The sequence below is a fragment of the Neodiprion pinetum genome, chromosome 4 (assembly GCF_021155775.2).
Source record: "Neodiprion pinetum isolate iyNeoPine1 chromosome 4, iyNeoPine1.2, whole genome shotgun sequence".
NCBI lineage: Eukaryota > Metazoa > Arthropoda > Insecta > Hymenoptera > Diprionidae > Neodiprion > Neodiprion pinetum.
The window spans coordinates 9,450,503-9,464,144 of NC_060235.2; the positions used below are offsets into that span (position 1 = coordinate 9,450,503).

The window sequence follows — 13,642 nt, forward strand, 5'->3', positions numbered from 1 at the left end:
TGCTCTCGATAGTCATTTTTTGAAAATTAGATTTCGGCATGGTTTTAGCCCCATAGTGGAGAGACTACCAAAATTTTAGGGAATGCTGTGAAATTTTTCTTCTATAAGGTGTCACGTTCCAAGTGGAATGGTCAAGTGTATGAGAAAAATAAAGAATTTGGAAAGAATATTCTAGGGATTTGAGGGAACATAAGATGGTACTACAAACAATTTTCTATTTTTAGTAATTGTAGTAAAGAGAGGTCCAGGTCATCTTAAATCGTTTTAATACAAATCCCATAATTTTTTAGATCATATTATAGCGGGCCTTGTTACGGAAACGATAAGACAATGTTCACAAATAGCTTCAAACACTTAGGAGTAATGGCATTTATAAGTACTACGATGATTCACAGAAGCAGCGTCCACACAGGTAGATCTACCGAGATCGACTCTGGAATGGAATCATTGTCAAAGGTAATGGTTTATATTGACATTCCAGTACAAACCAATATAAACAGTAGTCGATGGAGATGCTATTTTACATTCGAACCGCCAATCAAAGAGCCAATTGAAGTAAAAAAAAAAAAAGATTACTGTGAATTTCTTTGTAGCTTATAAGTTAAAACTCAAAATTTTGTGAAATTTTATCATTTCAAACCAGAAATTATTTAATTTTTCTAAGATAAGATTTGCTAATTCATCTCTGGCACTCATTTTGCAAAATGGGCTAAGCTGAAACATTTTGAAAAACCAGCAAATGTCAAATTTAAAATAAATAAAATTTGATTCTTATTGTTATTTGTTATGAATTATAGTTTAATAACAGCATTTAAATCATCGGACTGCATATTTCATATTATTAGATATAAACATAAACGCCACTCTCGTCCCTCTACCAGTTAACCAGATTTGAAACCTTCTGACACTCGAAAGTACATACCATAAAGATAATACAGATCAGTTTCATGCTAATGATTCATTTAAAGAATCTGGTGGCACAAGGTACTTCGTGAAATCGTGATTGTCAAGCTTGACTACCTTATTTTAATGAATATTAGCAGGTTTGGCTATTATATGAGGGTCGTTGAAATATTAAAAGTGTAGATCTCTATACCTCGATGAGGTGCTTCGAATCAACTGCGTATTTGCATGGTCTAATGGTTAATCCCATTCTTGCTACGGAATTAAGTACCACGTCTTGACCAGGTTAATATTAAAATTAGAATAGAGAACAAATCCATCTATTTGTCATTGATAACTAATTCCATGTTCAATGACAGCAACTCAAGTTATTAACTCAAGTTATTAAACAAGTTCTTGTCAACTCTGATTTTCAATATTATTCGCAACGTTTCCTGATTGAAAAATTGGCGATTCACTAACCTTGATCTCATGTGTAAAACATTGGCACACCACTGGTTTTCAATAACTTGAAGCTCAGTTGAATGAAATAATTTAAATGATAAGCTGACGCCAGCAGTCTAAGTTGAAAACTGATGGCAATGAATTGTTTTTTAATGGAATAAAGGGATGGAGGTTTTCTCTTAATACATCTATGTACACATATTAACTTTCTGAGATATGATAAAAATTTGATGATTACGTTCCACTGGTTTATTTTGCCAGCGCTCATCATATTCAGCCATTAACTCTCGTTGCTAACTTGAGTTGTGAATGATATTGAAAGTTTACATGATGTCTTACCGATTTCACTAGTTGACAAGGTTTGAAGATATGATGGTCCAGATTTAAAAAGATTCACTAGGTCATCATTGTTCTTCCTTTGTCTCCATTTACCAAACATCTCCATAAAAGTCTCAAATGACTCCATGATAACTTCTTTAGTACATATCCGGTAGTCGAAGATTGATGCATCAGCGTATTTACCAAATATGATCGCCTAGAATTCAATTTAACTCCACAGCTGTATAATAAGTGAAATTAATGGATGTGACACAATGAACAAATGGAACCGACGCGAAAATATACGTATCAACAGTGGTTGCAGCCAAAAGTAAACCGAAAACTAACCTAACTTAATTCTGACAATAACAGCTCATCAGTTTGAAATTTGCACTTATGATGCGCAAAATGCGTCTAGCCTGTCTAGCACATGGCGATAGCAACAGCCGCAGAGCCGCATTCAGCAACGTTGCCAACCTATCGGACGAAATTTTTTATTTAAAAGGCGCCAAAACAAGTCTTTAGTGTGGTACGAGCGTGAGTGCTCGCAGTGATGGCGTGAATCGACCAACCGGACCTGCGAGACAGAGAAGGGATGTAGAATTACTAAATTCTCTCTTTATACAGTTTTCCACTCACCAGGATATACCAGGCCTTCACGATGTCTACATGCTCTAAGCAGCACATATGTGGCAACTTGGTAGGCACACGGTTTTCTTATGGTACGTTCTGGAATTAGCTGGCAGCGCTAAAAACCCCCTAGGACAGAGACAGAGCTACCCACGAACTCAGCAGTGCAAAAGAGATAATAATATCGTAACTAGCACTGGGATCTAAGCTCTACGATATGACTGAATGATAGTCAGTAAGGACAGTAAAGAGTATTGATCATCAATGCACATAAACCTTTAAAAAACAGCATCTTCAACGTTGGAATCATACATATTTGTTTCATTATGTTTCGTTGACCATAATATTTATTATATCTGTATTTGTAATAAACCTGTTTTCCAATTTTTGTCATTGATCCAAACATCTCCTGCTCTCCAATATGAAACGTAGACACCGTATTTGGTTTCAATCATCACCTAACAGTCGTAGTTACTGATACATGTTATCAAATTTATATACAACAGTAATTGAAAATTTTTTATTTCCGGATTGAAGTCTGACATTGAATCAAATATTGGATAGCTTCATTATCAGCTATTTATACAGGTACAGTAAACGTATGTACGGAGATTGACTATTGGTTGTTCCGATCATGAGAAGAGTTGGAAGAGCGTCTGTAAATGCTGAATACTCAGAAATGGTGCGCAGCAGCGGGCAACATTGAGAAGTCTTGATGGATGTGCGCGACCAAAGATGAAAAGTTCAAAATAGTCAATATTATTTTATTCAAAATGTTGAATGTTAAACATGAAGAACAAATCCCAGAGGTAAAGTAAACCCATATATATATATAAAATAATTGTACTCGTTGTACCCTTGCGCACCTGTGCAGCCTTTCGTACAATTATTTGATCATAAAATTATTACTATACCACAAAATTATTCAATAATAAGAATATTTCAACTGTAGGAATAATTTCAAAATTTTCTCGGAGCCACAAGCACATAACTATTCAATATCGAATAATATAAAACTCAGCAAGGCTACGCTGGAAGCAAATTTGCAAGTACGATTCAAGCTTCGAGAGCCAGTGTAGAATTTAAAATCAATCAGCAAAGTATCACTTTTCCTGAAACTAGATTGGTTTGATTATTCCAAAACCTGAAAACTTATTCCATCCGAGGCATACTGCTCGAAGTACAATGCCAACCATGCATCTTGAATAATATAAAAATTCCAATTCATGACTCAATTGACATCATTATCTTTATTTTTGAATAAACCAAAAACATTGAATTCAAAGTCTCAAATTTCCCAAAGAACCTTTCACATTTTCAGAGTTTAATCACAAATTAATAAACAATTCCTTATAATCCAACGACTTATATCCGATTCCTCGCCGCTCTACGAAAATCATCTGCTACCGATTGCTGATCCTGCATCGAGTTGAAGGCAAAGTAAGTCGAATAACAAATATTATATCCAACGAATTCCCTCTCGTAAATTCCACGTGATATTCCAACTACTATAATTCCATAACGCGATTGTCTCACGTCTGTCCAATGTACATATTTTAGTACTTCATCGATAATGATAACCCAAAATTATCAATTGCGTTGACTGGGGATATGTCTTCAGTCAACGTTGATTGTATGTACTGATATTATATATTATATGTACATACATACGATACATACGACCCCGTACCTTTTCGCGACATAATTTAAAATCTAACTCCTGAATGGTCCGCAAGTGTCCGCTAGGACATCACACACATGCGCAACTGAAGCCTACTGCTTACAAGATCCTCGTGGACCTGACTTAAAGTTGAGTTCACACAGGCGCGGTGGCGCGAAGCACGGTCCAGATGTAAACCATTCAAAATGCCTAAAATATGTTGTTCACTAGATTTCATGCATTTGGATTGGTTATCACATTGCCGTGCTCCGCGATACTGCGGCTATGTAGACCGACCCTAAGAGCGCGGTTAACCGTCAGCGTGGCGAGTTGGCAAACTTGTCTTGTCGACAAATGGCCGTTATCGATGGAAGAGCCATCTGACGTGGCAATATATAAAAGTTTGCTGTGTGATTAAGTCCTGTCTGCTTTTATATACGTGGTTCAGTCCAGTTCCGTTGACCGCTTGCGATATTTTGGCGATGAAGGGGACATATTCTCGTTTACATCTCGCCTAATTTATCATCAGTTTACGCTTAATGTTTGAACGGATCTCTTTGACATCACGCAGTCTAACATGGCATGGAGTAGATTAGTTCTTGTTTTGCTAGCTCTGACCCTCGTTTGCGGAGATGAACACAATCATGTCGTAAGTAATACCGGTGACATCTTTTTTGAAATGTCAAAAAATGTCAGTCTCGAATATCTGCGCGCCAGGTGTTGCTCTAGGTTATGCTTATCACAGTAATTACAGTCACGAAAATTATCTGCTCCCACTTGATTCGTTATGTCTTTGATCTCAAACTATCATTTCTTGATTGACTAACACAAACTATGCTCACCCTTCATTTCAGTTCTTGGGTTATCCTGTCAGCCTAGCATTTTCAGCTCTAGTTCGAATCCAAAATATGTGTAACCGTCTTGCATCGAAACTTTCAAGATAGGAATTCAGTATCTATGTTACAATTATTGTATTCAACTGTCTGATATTGTTAGTTCACGATTATTATCGTATAATCTGGTTACACCTATAATTAACTCTTGACTACACTCGACCTGGAATGTGTACAAAAGTCAAAAATGTGAACATTTTCTCATTCAACAAACATATGGTCTTTCCCTGCACTGTCAAGCTACAAGCTCATACCTATTATCGGCTGCTGGAGTTTTTCATGATAAAACAACTGCTTTCTTTTCTTCAATTTACTTGTCAACTTTTTGTTTATAATATACTTTTACCTCGAATTCAAAGTGGTATAACGAGATGAAGCTGAAGCCAGCAGCCAGAAATAACAGCTGCACATGCTGTTAAGTAAGATACAGCAGTAAAGCCCCCTGATTCAAAATCTTACATATTCCCTGAAAACCAGGTATTTGTAACTGAAGGATTTGTAGCCATAGAACTATGTTATGTTATTGTATTTGAAAGAAGTTCAGCGTGTTTGGTCATAACCCATCGTAGGCACACTGGCTCGTTTTTGACCCGAGAAACCATGTAGCTCTTATAGGACGACAAATAAGTGTGATCACGAGTTAACTCTGATTCCTATAATTAGCTTGACACGTGTATTGAAAACTACAAATATTTCGTTTGTGAATCCCCGAAAAGCCAAGGAATCTTGGAATAAAAGTTCACAATACTTCGCTTCTTTATCATAAAACAGATGTATTTACTGCTGTTTCAAGTTTCATTCATTAGAACAATCAGTTTTGATTATAGCAAGTCACTTGTCAATCCGAAGCTACTGTTTACTTGTTTCACAGAATATCTCAATCGAAAAATAAATTTCCTTATCCATCATTTTTTTCTTCTTGCAGTACGAAGATAATGACGAGGTAGTATTATGGATGAGTACGGTGGGGCCATACCACAACCGACAAGAGACTTACTCGTACTTCTCTTTGCCATTTTGTGCTGGAGCAAAGGCAGTGATCAGCCATTACCATGAAACGTTATCGGAGGCACTGCAAGGCATTGAGCTAGAGTTTAGTGGATTGGATATTGAGTTTAAAGGTTTGAACGACATGCATAATTATATGGTCAATTTTGACAAGGTTGAAGTTCGTAACGTTAATATGACGATCCATATTCAAGAAAAAAACGTTACTTTGCATCTTCAGGATTGCTTGAAATTTGCTAATCCATAATTAAAGCAAAATATACTCATATTGAGCAGATTAAACTTTCTTAAGTCGTTGTAAAATAGTAAATAAACGAGTTTTGTTTCGATGCTCTATTACGTTAACGCTACTAACTTCAGTACTGTCAATGTTGTATATTAATTTTCTAGTTACAGCATTGGCAAAGTATTTTACTTTCTTTCTTGTTTCAACACATAAGAGAAACTTTTAGTTTACACTTCACTTTGTTTTGTAAGATTTTCAAGAGAATCTGAGATTTCAGTTCTCTTAAGAAAATTTTGTAAGACTAAGAGTTTTTGAGCTATAACAGAGCCAAGTTCACCAATGATAAATATGGAAGGAATTTAAGTTTGAGCTGTCTCAAGTAAGTTGACAATTGAAAATTTGGTCATTTTAAAGTCATAGAAAGAATAAATTTGCTTAATAGTGAAAGTAGAGGAACGAAAACGTTTAATAGGACTTTTTCATCCGAAAGTGTAAATTACTTCAATAAAATCACAGCTTCAATTTGGGTTACCACGATTTTTTTTTCATATCTTCACACGTAACTCAGCATATGAACAGTTAAAAAGTGTCTTAAAGCATTACATTGAATGCGAAATCTAATATGGACTCAGAAGTCAAAAGCATTTGGAACTGGCTCTTTGGTGTCCTATTCTGCTCATGCTACTATTCCATTTGAGAAAGCCAGAATTTTCACATATTGTAATGTTGAAATAGTAATTAGTGACGTCAGAGGAACAGAGCGCATTCAAAACAAGTGAGCGCTAGTCAGCCTTATTCCCCAGGCTCTTACATTTCAATGGCACATGTTTCACAAAAATGACTGTGATTTTGTCAGTTTCACGAATTTTGAAATGGGCTAGGGCTCAAAATATTCTGAAAAGATAGAACTTTAAGATTAATGTAAAATCAAGAATCAATTTTTTTGAATCTCCAAGGGTTACCTCTCCCCGTAGAAAAGGTATCAAAGCGACAGAGTACAAAATAGCAATTGGAACATGTTTTTTACGTCTTTAAATTTGTCTTTGAACCTGATATCAGCTGCTTATATATCAAAATACATGTTCCCAATACTAAATTCGATATTAGCTATGAAATTTGAGAGTTATTATTTTTTTTTTAGCACATATCGAGTATCTTATTGTTGGACTGTATTTTTGTGGCGGAGTTTTGATGGCAGTCTTGTTAGTAGTAATATTAACATTTTACCATTTTAACTAATCTGTGATTGAGTACCCCTTCAAACAATGTTCTAAAATTCTTTGACATTTCGATTCACAATATTTAGTGATTATAATATGTCCATATAAGGCGAAATACAGTAAAGTAAATTACAAGAACGTAAGAATTGATGTATAAGAAAACGTGTATTACCCAGAACAAAATTTCTCTAATTAAAAAAATTCTCTTTCACAGAAGGAAGAAAATGTAAAATAATATATTAACCTACGAGTCATTTATTTATGCTTACACGGTCATTCATTTGAATTTCATTATTGGCGGTAATTGAATGTTTAGTGGTAGAAAATTAAACTCCATATGTTCAATCAAATCAAGTATTTGACTATATCTGTTCATATATTGACGGTCAAATTTCTCATTGTTTCGAATAACTTAGACCAACTTACAAGGTACATTATGAGAAACCTACAATTCAACTATCCTGAAAAGTTATCCTGCTTCTAAGGATTCTTTTCATTCTACTGAAAGTCATTTTAATCTTTCACCCGTGACTCGCAATACCAAATAAATATCTCGTTTACGACAGATACATAATTTTTCAAGACAATTTTTTCGAGACTTCCGGGACATTTGGCTCTATGACTTTGGGTAATTACTATACAAGTGAGGAGCGCTCAATAAGCAAAAAATCACCTCCCATTTCTATCCTGACAACCGAACCCTCCCCTCGCAAGGTACAAAAATCTCTTTAAACACCCAAGAACACAAAATAATCGAATCATGAATGTACAAATTTAAGTACATGCTTCATTTCAATTTTTTTCGAAATTGTTAAAAATCGGATAGAATCGTTGAATCATACTTCGCGATCTGCTCATTTTATACAGAATTATTTTTAAATTATTTTGCACTGAATATTTATTTTTTCAACATTGCTCCAATATTGATTATGACCTAGGAATTGTAATACTGTGATACATAAAAAGTTTTCTGAATAAAATGAGCCATCTGCAAGTAAAATTGAACGAATCTGCTAGATTTGTAACCATCGTCAAGGTTTGAATTGCCGCTTCGATATCTAAGCTGTATTTAAAATTCCAGGATTTTTAATTTTTATATTTTTAAGAGATCTTATGGATATGAAAATTTAATAAATACTCAATACATGACTATCTCACAATAAAATTAATAACGAGTTTTGATTTTTGGTAAACCAAACTTCTCAATAGAACTTTGACAGATTCTCACGGAGTAAAACCATACCGATGCTTGAAAAAGGTGCAAGACTACGTCTTACGCGATATTGAATATCTCGGAGATCAAAGGGCCAAAAATGTTGTACGACGCGCCAATTTGGAGAAAATTAAATAAGTTGTCAAACACTACCATAGAAAGTTCCGTCCATTCTATAGAGAAATTATTAGCTTTATACAAATGTTAGAATTGGATTTTTTTGGATTGGAATGCACAAGGCTCAATATTAATGAGAAGTTAAAGATTTCTAAACTATGGTTTCATGAAGTGGAAAATCGAAAACAAATTAAACTTGTTTTCTTGAGGTCACGTAATGGCCATATCGTCCATTACTAAAAACGCGCCACACCTTTGACTAAATTATCAACCCTCCAGAGATCATATAAGATAAATAGAAAATATGTACATTGAAATGACGTCAGCATTTTGTCTCTGGTTTTTTAATTGGTAAATGAGCGAGGGCCGCAAAATAAGTAGGTTGCCCATTTCTGCACTAATCCAATTTCAGGTTTTATAGAAATTAATAATGAAACATCGAATAATGTTGATAATTCTGTAACCAAGAATCCTTAATCTACGTTAAACTAATTAATGCACTGTATTTTCAGCGGATATTTCCAAGACTGAGTATTGCGAAATTGAACTGAGTGAGAAAAATCAAAAGGCTTTTGTTTACGCCGTGAAAAATCAATATTGGTATCAAATGTATATCGATGATCTACCAGTATGGGGTAAGAATATAATTTTTACACTTTCGCCGTTCGCCCTCAAATTATTCTTTGTACACTTTAAATTTAAGGATGACAGTACACAGTGCTTGCTGCATTTATTTGTGTATATATATATAATATATATATATATATATTTACATGTCGTATCGTTAGTTTTATTCTTGAAAAAAAAAGAAAATCGAATTCTATTGAGAAACACGAAGTTTCTTCTAATTTTATTTTTTCCTACTGGAAACCATCATTAAAAAAAAATATTCAACATTTTCATCCCATTTTCTAATCATGACGAAAAGATGTGTTTTCGAGTCCCTGGTTTTACAAAAAAGTTTCATCAATTTCGAAAACGCCCATCTTCATGCCAAGAATATTTCGGGTCGCCACGCTTTTACAAAATGGCGGAGAAATTTCAAAAAATTAGAGGTATCATTTTTGACCGAAACAAACCAAAAAATCCGTTGGACATTAGTATGCCAGGAGGTTAGATCGATGACCCATTGGTTTGACGTCCAATGCCCCGTATATATATTCGGGTGTTACACGAAAAAATAATTTGCGAATTTCCATTGTAGTACCCTTTGAAAAGTTTGTTTGGGTTGAAAGAAAGATTCTCTCCAAAGATAAGCGTCATCTTAAACATATCGTACGTTCATGCAACGGTGGAAATTCGCAAATTATCTTTTCCTGAACATCCAATTGTCATATAGATATAGAGTCAGCGATAAATGTGGTTGTCCGGCTCGCTATGTTTGACACGTGATATTGGCTTTTTCTATGAAGAAAAATTACATAGAATTTCGCTCGATTCATGATTTCTAATAATTTAACCGGGTTGTCAAGAAGTTTGTTTGGGTTGAAAGAAAGATTCTCTCGAAAGAATATATAACTCTATATATACACGTACGCTTTTTACATATCAAATGCTTTTTTCATTTGGCATGGAATTTCCATAAATGTAATGGCTTGATACCACAAATGTCGATACCATTTTTTCACTCGGGAGTTACTTCTAAACCTCATCTTCGGGTCGTATATTTCTCTTGAAAAGTGCTCAGGCAGCATTGGAATAGATATTTCTGAAAAGTATCTACATACGGCTACAAAATACAGAACTGAAAATGTATCTGTTAATTTTGATCCGACACTTTCCAGTATAACCCAAAAAAAAAAAAAACCTACATATAAAGCTGATTATTCCCTTGGTACATAATGTACTATTATAATAATGTTACTGGCATTTTATCTCACGATGAGACGCAACCCTCTTCTGGAAGGTTTGATGGTGATACCAGATATCCGCTCCATCTTGCCGCTCTTTTCCCCTTTCTAATGGCAATCTATTCTATTTTACTGACTCTGAAGCTCGAAACCACATTCAGCTGGACTAAAGTACCAACAAATCGATCTACCTCACCAACATTCCAATTAACAATTACGTAGTTTTACTCTACCTTGCCGGTAACCTGGCTGAGACGAAAACCTCTCAACATTGGCACTTTTTAGCGGTTTGCCGCCAAAACTTTGTATAACATCCTTTAAAGCTCATGACCATCGTCTCTACAGATACTCGCAAATGCTTTTGAAAGTCTTCATCATTAACGAAATTCTCACGTTGAAATTACGGCTGGAATTTATCTCTATGCACAATTCCTAGAATTTTCGAATGTTTCGTAAGACTCTTGAATGATTTTCGGTGTGTTGACGATTTTCAAAATATTTTCTCGAAACCGAAGAGGCCGAACCATTTTCACTGTAAGTTTACTTATTTATTCAGAACAGTTCATAATAATAACCAAGCCGGTCTTGTTGAAAAGTGTCCCTCAAACGAAAATTGACATCCTTGGATGGATCTTAAATATGTTTTAGTGTAAATAGTCCCTACGATAATCTCAGCGTTGCTGTAGTGTCTCTGTGGTCTATGGAATATTGGATATGTTTGAAAATAAGAAGGATGAAGCAAGGTGCTTGAGTACTGGTCAAATTTCCGAGTGATCTAAACTTCGAACGTGACTAACTTTCACATATGCTGTCAAGCGTTTCCTGCAAATGTGAAGGTTGGCACCTTTCGGAGTTCTGATCAATCCATGCAATGCTCTGTCTGAACTTTGACAACTCGGAAGTTTAAACTGGATCCGATTGTTTTTCTCACGTTGACGAAATTTGAACTTTTCCGCTTAAATAGTTCTGTCGCACTAGCTGAATACGTATGTTTGTATCGGCACAAAATATGACCCTATTTGTTTAGTAGTACACTGCACGTGTTGATACCAATTGTAAGAAGTGGAACCAGCAGTTGAAACAACGCGTTAATTTATCGGCCTCAGGTGTGCGCTGCTCTATTGAAACGCAAACATAGTTTGTGTGAGGCAATAATGTAATATGGGTCATATGAAAATATAAAAATACAAGCCAGTATATAGATAACGATCTTTTCATAGAGATTTCTATAATTGACACACTGTTATTGAATTCTTTAGCTGGTTCCATCGTCACCGTAATCAAGTTGATCGTTAACTGCAGGATCCATTTTTAGTTCGCAAGTCTGGCAAATACTCAACGTTGAATTTTGTAAAGTATGACGTTGTAACAAGGAAATTTGTTGTGAGAAGGGTTTATGAATGAATGTGAATAAATCATCCCCGACTGGAACTATTCGACTGACTTCCAGGAAGTACATCAACTTTCATATAGTTAGTTGTGTACAAGCTTGAGACAGAAGCGTCCGCATTCTAATATGTGGAAGACTTATCCTAATATTTTTCATGATCTCATTTGATACTACGAACACCTGACAAAATCTGCGGCTCATTAAAAGTTACGGAAACTGATAAGGTACACTAGGACCTCTATTAAACGGATAGTGGCGGGGCTGGCTCCGCGTGGCATCTTGGTATTTGCTTTATGCAACACCTATGTGTGGTACACTCTCAATGTGTATGCAATTCCTTGCGTGTACATGTTTGTCAGCGCCGCCAGTTGGCGTAGCAGAAAAGTTTACCCCCCTAATAGCGCTACCTATGGCGATAATAAGAACTTGGGGTCCAGTAAATCACATGTGCATATACGATCACACATACTCAATTCTGTGTTGGTACTTCATGCGCGAAGCCAATATCGATAGTATCTGCGCACCGGCTTGCATCAATATATGTGTAAAATGCCGTGCTAAGGGCCTGACCGCAGAGATCTGAAGTGCCCTCCACTATCTCCCGTCACATGGCAAACCGATCGGTGAATGCGGCATGATAAGGACTGTATCCTAAATCGAAGGACGTTAAATCGAGGTCCCAGTGTAAACGACATCGTTGCAATGATGGGTCCAAGCTTGTCATCACAATTGACAATCGCTGTCTCATTTTTTCGCAGTTCGATTTGGGTATCTCGTCCCATACGAAAAGACTTCGCAAGTCTGTGTAATTTTAGAAATTTTGGCATATTTCAATAAATATCAATCGGTCAATTCTTAAAATGGTTTTTTGTTGTTTAGTTTTTCGATGACTTATGATAGACACCAAATCCCTTTTTATATAATACCATTTCGGGTGAAGCCTTTTTCTGTACGCCTCTTGGCTTATTTACTCTCGTCCACTTTTTTGTCATCACTACTCACGTCGTTTACAGCATTCACCAAGGTACGGTGAATAGGTAGCTTTACCTACCAGCTCATGGTAACCCCCTAGTGATTGATATGAAAAATGAGAGAATCATCCACTCTGGGGGGTGTTGGTACACGACGTTCGAAAGTGGCGGTCACTACTTGATTTTTTGACAGCTTTGCAAATGAGGTCTGAATACCAGCTTCCATTTGTTGCTTTGCTGTTCCTATGAATTCAAGGACTCTATTGTCAATTTTCAGTTTTCTACACAGAGTTTTATCCAGTATCGGGCAAATTTGTAATTAAGTAATTACAAATTACGATTGTACTTTGTAACTGAAAAAAGTGAATTATAAATTACAATTGTATTTTTTAATTGAAGAAATGAATTACAAATTACAGATGTAATTGACATTTTTTTTCGAATCAATCACAAATTACAAAAGTAATTGGCACTTTTTTTCGAATCAATTACAAATAAAAAATATAATTAACATACTTTTTCGAATCAATTAGAAATTAAAATTGTAATTGACGCTTTTTGTTGAATGAAATCGTACAGTCTGTTCGCGCATCAAGCGAACAGTGATCATCAAGCCAATCAGAGTAAGAATGAAATTCGGTTGCAAGTAATTTATTTTTGAACCCAACGTTCATATCAGTACCTGCACTCTAGAGTACCGGAATATCGGCCCCCGACATATCTTTATATATCGTTTCTAGGATAATTCGCGTTCACAACGTACAAATGTTAAACGAATTACTATCTAATAGACGTGATT

The 13,642-nt window shown here is 35.4% G+C and overlaps 2 protein-coding genes across 4 annotated transcripts in view; one reads left to right on the forward strand and one right to left on the reverse strand.

Annotated features, from left to right (window-relative positions):
- Nucleotides 1–2,176, reverse strand: part of LOC124217605 (DNA-dependent protein kinase catalytic subunit) — a 152,725-nt gene extending 150,549 nt beyond the window's left edge. Inside the window, exons 1-2 of one of the 3 annotated variants that reach the window (XM_046623460.1) lie at nt 2,014–2,176; nt 1,687–1,882 (exon numbers count right to left, since the gene is read on the reverse strand). In XM_046623460.1, coding sequence (XP_046479416.1) covers nt 1,687–1,813 — 127 coding nt within the window. In that variant the 5' untranslated portion in view covers nt 1,814–1,882; nt 2,014–2,176. Of the gene's footprint in view, nt 1–1,686 lie in introns of all 3 variants that reach the window. The other 2 variants (XM_046623459.1, XM_046623458.1) reach the window with 2 other exon arrangements.
- A 2,132-nt stretch (nt 2,177–4,308) lies between these two features.
- TM9SF3 (transmembrane 9 superfamily protein member 3) overlaps nt 4,309–13,642 on the forward strand; it is a 32,896-nt gene continuing 23,562 nt past the window's right edge. Inside the window, exons 1-3 of the mRNA XM_046623471.2 lie at nt 4,309–4,604; nt 5,774–5,969; nt 9,145–9,267. Of these exons, the coding sequence (XP_046479427.1) occupies nt 4,533–4,604; nt 5,774–5,969; nt 9,145–9,267 (391 nt within the window). The 5' untranslated portion in view covers nt 4,309–4,532. The remainder of the gene's footprint in view (nt 4,605–5,773; nt 5,970–9,144; nt 9,268–13,642) is intronic.